This window comes from Myodes glareolus, chromosome 19, assembly GCF_982192425.1.
Source record: "Myodes glareolus chromosome 19, mMyoGla1.1, whole genome shotgun sequence".
In the NCBI taxonomy this organism is placed as follows: domain Eukaryota; kingdom Metazoa; phylum Chordata; class Mammalia; order Rodentia; family Cricetidae; genus Myodes; species Myodes glareolus.
The window spans coordinates 62045450-62052533 of record NC_142044.1 but is presented as its reverse complement, the minus strand read 5'-3'; the positions used below and the strand labels follow the sequence as shown (position 1 = coordinate 62052533).

The 7084-nt window shown below is 54.0% G+C and overlaps 1 protein-coding gene across 2 annotated transcripts; it reads right to left on the bottom strand.

Annotated features, from left to right (window-relative positions):
- Positions 1-1702: 1702 nt before the first annotated feature.
- Prph (peripherin) lies at positions 1703-5545 on the bottom strand. Of its 2 annotated transcripts, none has more exons than XM_085678695.2 (9): positions 4920-5545; positions 4512-4572; positions 4237-4332; positions 3620-3787; positions 3400-3525; positions 3097-3317; positions 2954-3003; positions 2689-2768; positions 1703-2067 (listed from the first exon to the last, which is right to left on the bottom strand). In XM_085678695.2, exons 1-9 carry the CDS (start codon positions 5471-5473, stop codon positions 2002-2004), a joined length of 1422 nt encoding a protein of 473 aa, XP_085534821.1. In that variant the 5' UTR covers positions 5474-5545; the 3' UTR covers positions 1703-2001. The 2 variants fall into 2 exon arrangements, with proteins under 2 accessions (XP_085534821.1, XP_048300497.1); XM_048444540.3 differs by having other exon boundaries at positions 1703-2070; positions 4920-5541.
- Between the last annotated feature and the right edge of the window lie 1539 nt (positions 5546-7084).

The window sequence follows — 7084 nt, the reverse complement described above, 5'->3', positions numbered from 1 at the left end:
GGCAGAGGCAGGCAAATGTCCAAGCTGGAGGCCAACCTGGTCTACAGAGTGAGTTTCAGGACAGCCGGGGCTACACAGAGAAACCCTGTCTTGAAAAAAAATAAAACAAAAGAAACCCTGTCTTGAAAAACCGGAAAAAAGAAAAGAAAAAAGGAAAAGAAGAGAGAGAATTGGAGACTGGGAGATTTAGATTGTGTATACTATGTTACTCTTCATACTTACTTTCTATCAGAATGAAGCAAATAGTTATCTAAACTGTGGATTAACCAGTTGTTATTTATTTAGAGATAAATTGTCACTGTGTCTCCCAAGCTAATCTGTGTGGCAAATCAAATGCCTTGAATCAGTTAATGATTCTCATGCCTCAGCCTCCTGAACTGGGGTTACAAGTGTGCACTACCACACCTGGCTAAAATTGCCTATTCGCACACTCAAAGTTATTTGATCTGGTTACACAACTTCAGTCTTCAGTTGTCTTAAGTCTTTTGTGTGCGACTTGATCTTGTTTAAGCTCACTTTCTCTTCCTTCCTTCCTTTCTTTCTCTTTTCTTGGTATGTGACAGTTTTTAAAAACAAAAATCTTAAAAGTTATTTCCGTTCCTTTCTATCCCTCCTTTCCTTCTACTTTTTGCTGTATTGAGGATTGAACCCACTGAGAACCCCACCACTGAGGACCCCAACACAGAGAACCTCACCACTGAGAACCCCAACACAAAGAACCCCACCACTGAGAACCTCACCACAGAGAACCCCACCACTGAGAACCTCACCACTGAAAACCCCACTACTGAGAACCCCACCATTGAGAACCCCACCACAGAGAACCCCACCAGTGAGAACCTCACCACTGAAAACCCCACCACTGAGAACTTCACCACCACTGAGAACCCCACACTGAGAATCCTACCACTGAGAACCCCACCAGTGAGCTTTATCTCTAGCCTCTTGTTTTGCTTGTTGCTGTTATTGGTGGTGGTGGTGTGTACAGATACTTGTAGGTCACAGTGTGTGTATTGAGGTCAGAAAACATCTGCTTCCAAGAATCTGTGCTAACTTTTAGCCTTGTTGAGATAGAGGCTATCTTTTACATTATTATTATTATTATTTTGGTTTTTCAAGATAAGGTTTCTTAGTAGCTGTGAATCCAGTTCTGCTTCTACCTCCCAAGTGCTGGAATTAAAAGAATATACCACCCCCACCCTCTCCCACCTACACAGAAAGAAAGAATCAACTCTAAAGCCCAATAAGGTAGACATAGTCACACATTCCTGAAATCTCAACACTCGAGACATTGAGGCAGGATTGAATGTTAGTTTAAGGTTAGGCTGGGCAGTGGTGGTACACACCTTTAATCCCAGCACGCGAGGCAGAGGCAGGCCGATCTCTGTGAGTTCGAGGCCAGCCTGGTCTACAAGAGGTAGCTACAGGACAGGCTCCAAAGCTACAGAGAAACCCTGTCTTGAAAACCCCCCCCCAAAAAAAAGAAGGAAGGAAGGAAGATGATAGATAGATAGATAGATAGATAGATAGATAGATAGATAGATAGATAGTTTAAGGCAAGCCTGGGCTACATACAAAGATTTTTGTTTGTTTTAAGTTGAAAAGAAGCAGAGAGGTTTGAGAAAACCCAACAGGGTCCTCTGGAGTCATGAGTGTCAAGAAAATGAGTCAGAGAAGAAAGGACCCCAGACAAACACAATAAGAAGTTTCTCTCAGTAGCAATTTTATTTGGTTTCGAGACTCGCTGGCCCACCTCACTGGCCATGGCATCATTCTCAAACAGATCTATTGTCGTGGGATTCTTCATTCGCCTCTTAAAGGACAAGAAAGCTATGAGCCACATCATGTGTACCAGGGCAGGGAGAACCCAGACACTGTGTCAGGTTGCAGCTTGGCTAGGAGGGGAACATGCCACATGCAGAGAGGGGCTGAACAAGGACCAGTTCTGGGGCTTGAGCTTAAGAGTAGACTTAGGTCAGGGTCAGTGCTCTGGATGAGGGCTCAGTAGCTGTGAACAGAAGACTTATCCAGTTCACTGTGCTGTTCCTTCTGGGACTCTGTCACCACCTGCTGGGGGCAAAGCGTGCAAGGGGATAATTCAGCACCACCCTCCTTGGGATCATCTTGTGCCCTGCCTGTTGCAGCTTGCTGAGGTTACAATTTATCTCCTCCTCCTCTTCCTCTTCTTCCTCCTCCTCCTCTTCCTCTTCTTCACTTTTAGAGACAGGGGTTCTCTGTGTGGCCCTGGCTGTCCTGAAACTCACTCTGTAGACCAAGCTGCCCTTGAACTCAGAGATCTGCCTACCTCTGCCTCCCGAGGGCTGGGACCAAAGGTGTGTGCCACCACCACCTGGTCATCTACTCGTCTTCTATCTGGTGTCCCTCCCTGACTCCGTAGATAGAAGAACTTGGCACAAAAACCTTACCACCTGAGTTTGATCCCTGAATCTCACAGTAAAGGGAGAGGACTAACTCCTGAAAACACCCTCTGATCTCCAAGCGAGCGTATGGCACAGGTGCACCGGCACACGCACGCTCAGACACGCACACATGCACACACGCACACCTTCTATCTGCTGTCCCTCCCAAGAACCATGTACTCTCAGCATCCCAAGATCTGTAGCCCGTCCAGATCGGGACTCAGAAACATTAGAAATGTGGGGGTCTGGATCAAGGGTTTTAATTCACCTCCCCATCCCGGGTCTCAATAGTTCTAATCAGAACCATCTTTCGGCTGTGGCTGTCCTGGGGAGCCTCCACCTCAGGCACTGGAGAAAGCAGGAGAGAGGATATGGTTAGGATTCTCCCCTTTCAGGCTCCCACTCCCACCCCTGACGGCCAGAAATCTCACTGCGTGAGGAATAGGAGTCAATCTAGGATGAGTGTGGCCTGAGTAATCAGGGCAGAAGGTAGAGAGGAGCTGCAGGCTGGAAGCCAGACGTGGAGGACTCACCAGTGGTCTTTAAACTTAGGGAGGCAAAGGAGTGAACTGGCACTGAGATCCTGTGGGCAAAGCACACAGCCTGATTATTCCCTTCGCTAGGCCAATGCCCTACCCTACCATCCCTGTCCTATCTCAGTAGCCTCTCCATTCACCGGCTCTCCTCCCCTTCCAGCAGCTTCCTGTAGGTGGCGATCTCGATATCCAGGGCCATCTTGACATTGAGGAGCTCCTGGTATTCTCGGAGATGCCGTGCCATCTCTTCCTTCAGCTGTCGAAGTTCTTCCTCCAGACGCGCAGCGCCAGCTTGGTACCCTCCAGCCTCCAGGGCGAACTGCTCCTCCAGCTCCCGCAGCTGTCTGAGCAGCGCCTCGTTCTGGGGTAGGAAAGGAAGAAGGGGGCAGTCGGAAAGCCCTTCAGCCTTCGCCCACCGGCCCAGGCAGCAGCGGAGTGCTCACCGTGCCACGCAACCCGTCCACCTCACACGTCAGACTCTGGATTTGACGTCGGGATTCGTTCATCTCCTGCTTGGCCTGGCGTAGGGCCTCGTGGTTGCGGTTGGCGGCATCGGACAGGTCAGCGTACTGCGGAGTGGCAAACAGGTTCAGCTGGGATGCGAGCCATTCCCAGGGCCTCCCACCCCAGGAGTCCCCCCAGAGTCCTCCCCCACTCTCGCACTTTGGACTTATACCACTCCTCTGCCTCCTGCAGATTCTTCGCTGCGATGTTCTCATACTGCATACGGATGTCCCTCAGTGCCGCAGTCAGCTCTGGCTTCACTGTTGCCTCCACCTCCACCTGCTGAACCTGCTGGCTCTCCATGCTCACCTGCAGATCCCGAAGTTCCTACAGGCCAGGAAAGGCGGAGGTTGTGAACAGAAAAGAATGCCTAGCTTGGCATGTAATCCCAGCTTTTGAGAGGTTGAAACAGAAAACTCACAAGTTCAAGACCTGTCTGGGCTTTGAGATCGTGTCTCTAGATGAGAGAGAGAGAGACAGAGACAGAGACAGAGACAGAGAGAAAAGAAGAGTGGGGGGAGGCACTTGCATGAACAGAAGGGGCGCTATGGAGTGCACGCGCACCGGATTCTGAGACCTGAGCCCAGGATGTCCTTAAGCCGGTTGTCAGGTTCAGGGTGTAGACACCTCGACCGCCAACAGGTGGCGCATGGGTGGGAGTCAAGCCACCTGTAGCCCGGGTAAAGGGTGGGGTTGTCATCACATAGCATCCCTGCTGTCTCCGCAGCTTCAGCGAGGCCTTCTCCCAAGCCTTCCCAGACACCCCGACCACTCACCTCTTCGTGTAGCTTCTTGAGGAACTCAATTTCATCCATCAGAGACTCAATCTTGCGCTCTAGTTCTAGGCGGGACAGGGTGGCGTCGTCCACATCCTTTGTGAGTGGGAATGAGTGTTCAAGAGAAAGAAGAGCTCTTCAGGCAGAGGAAGGGCCAGGCCTTCCCTTTCAGCCTCTGAGGTATGAAGTTGCCTCCCCTAACCCACCGATGCCACCCTGGAGACGCTGCTGGGGGTGCAGACTGGGTGGTGGGACTCGACGTGGCCCCCACTCACCTTACGGAAGAGCACCAGGTTGTGCTCCGCATCCTCCCGCTTGCGGGATTCTTCTTCTAACCTAACAGGCAGAGTGGGAAGACACTGAGCTGCCCAGTTACCTCCCAGTCCTCTAGCCACATCTAGCACCCCGCCCCCATCTGCTCTTGCAGCTGTCCTGGGTCCAAAGCGAGGAATTCAGCCTGCCCGTCTAACGGGCTGGAAACAGAGGGGTGGGGAGGAATCCCCTTAATAATCGGCCAGTTCCACTAGGTGCTGGAGGCATAGTGCTGCGAGGGGGCCCGACCAGGATGTTACAGGCACCAGCTGGGGTTGACCAGCCGGGCCACGCCCTAGGACTGTTGGATCCGAGGGGAAGAAAGGGAGGGGCGGAGGGAGCGACTCGTAGGCCTTGGCCTACCCCCTGACCTCTGCTTGAGCGCTGCCAGGTCCTCCGCCAGCGCGTCGCGCTCCACCTGCACCCGGTCGCGCTCCCGGCCCAGCAGCTCCAGTTCGCGCCGCAGCTCCCGCAGCTCCTGCTGGCACAACTGGTCGGCGCGCGCCGGCTCCTGGCCCCGGGCCTGGCTCAGCTCTCCGCGCAGGGCTGCGTTCTGCTGCTCCAGGAAGCGCACCTTCTCGATGAAGTTGGCGAAGCGGTCGTTGAGCTCCTGCAGCTCTTGCTTCTCGTTGCTCCTTGTAGCCAGGAACTCCTGGTTGAGGGCCTCGGCCATGGAGAAGTCGAGGCGCTCCGAGGGCAAGCGCAGGGCCCCTGCTCGAGGGGCACGGAAGCTACCCAGTCGCGCAGACGAGCTCGGGGACGCCGAGCCCAGCAGGCGACTGCTGGAGAAGCGAGAGCTGGAAGAGTAGGAATAAGCCCCGGGGGACAGTGAGGGCGGTGGTCCGAAGGTCCGGCGGTATGAGGTGGAGCTGATGCCGGACCGGAGGCCCGACGAGTGATGGCTCATGGTGGCGGAAGATGGCATTCAGCGCTTGACAGAGCTAGACCGGGCGGGAAGGAGCCGCAGACCGATGCGGGGCACCTTTATAGTCCTGCGGTCTCAGGGGTGTCGGGGGTGGGGGGAGCACGACAGCTCCTCCCACTGGTCTGACTACAGACGGGCTGTGTGGGGAGGGGGATGCCCCACCCTGCAGAGCGAGGACACCACCCCTTCCCTCTCCCGGTTCCTGGCACCCTGCCTACTTGCTTCCCCCTTGCCGACAGAGATCAGGGATGCCACAACAGGGTGGAGATAGGCTAGGGGTCTGAGCTTCTGAGCATGGCTCCAACGCTGGAGCCTAGGGTGGGAGGACATGACTTGACCCGGGATGCTCCTTCAGAAGAGGAGGTAAGAATTAGGGAATAAGAGGGAACTGAGGTTAAAGGGCAAGCTCTTGAGTATGAGAAGGGAGGTAGGTGGAGGGAGAGCTAACCTGGCCTAAACCGGGGAGTTTGCGCCAACTCCTGCCTCCTGAAGCTGGGGTTCTTTTTTCACCTGTTGTCAGCTGCCCCGACCACAACCAAGAGAAATAGGGGACAGAAGGGCTGGAACAGAGGGGGCTGGGGCAGGGCTTATCTCCGCCTGCTCCCCAGGGCACGGTAAAGGGCTAGTGGTTGGCGCCAGCTCTGCGGCTAATGGACTGACTGACCAGCTCCCCTCCCGCTGCCCTTGTCGGGCAGAAGTTGCCTGCTGATGTTTCCATCTTAAAGACACAGCCCCCAAATTTGGATTTAACACCTTCAACAAGGTGGGCACTTCACAGGGGGTTGAAGGTGTCAGACTCCAAGGTGTCTGCCATGTCAGAGGCTGGGCTGAGTGGGCCTGTGGTGTACTGTCGGCCTTTACTGGACTCTCTCCCCCTCCACAGTAACTGCTGCTCAGTCACCGGCCTTACGGGAACTAGAATTTCCTGAAGTAGGAAGGGGAGGGGGTTGAAGCGTAGCAGCTGCCAGGGCTGAAAGACAGATAGACTGGCAGGAATCAGTCTCCAGAGCTGAGGAGGTGCAGGTACCCAGAACCGTTGCGATAAAGGGAGAAAAGATGGGAAGCTACCCACCCACAATGGTCTGAAAGAAGAGACAGAGAGAAGTCCTAGAATAGGTCCACAAACAGATGCCTTTTCCCCACTGAGCCATCTTGTAGATCCTACGAACATGTATTGTGTAGCCTGCTCCAGATTCCTGTGCACAGACATTACACAAATACACAGCTACACCCCTTACCATATACACACCCCAGTTAGCAGGAATCTAACTGGCCTTTGTGTGTCACACGGCTTGCAGAATGCAGACACAGACTGTCCAGGAGTGGACAGAGGCAGTTTGGATGCTCTGCAGGAGAAAGGATGCTGAAGTCTCTTAGGTTTATTCGGAGCCCTGCGGAGTCCCTGCGGGGGACTCAGGGACTCTGGACTCTCAAGCAGGACAGGTCTACCTCAGATGGGCCCTGAGAACAAAACAGGTGTGATGTGGAAGAAGCAGGTTTGGGACTCTAGGCTGGATGCCTGGCCGGGATAAGGAGGGCGGCTCCCTGCTGGCCAGCTCCTTCATACTGCAGGGCAGAGAACTCCCCCACCTTCTGCGTCCTCTGAGATGA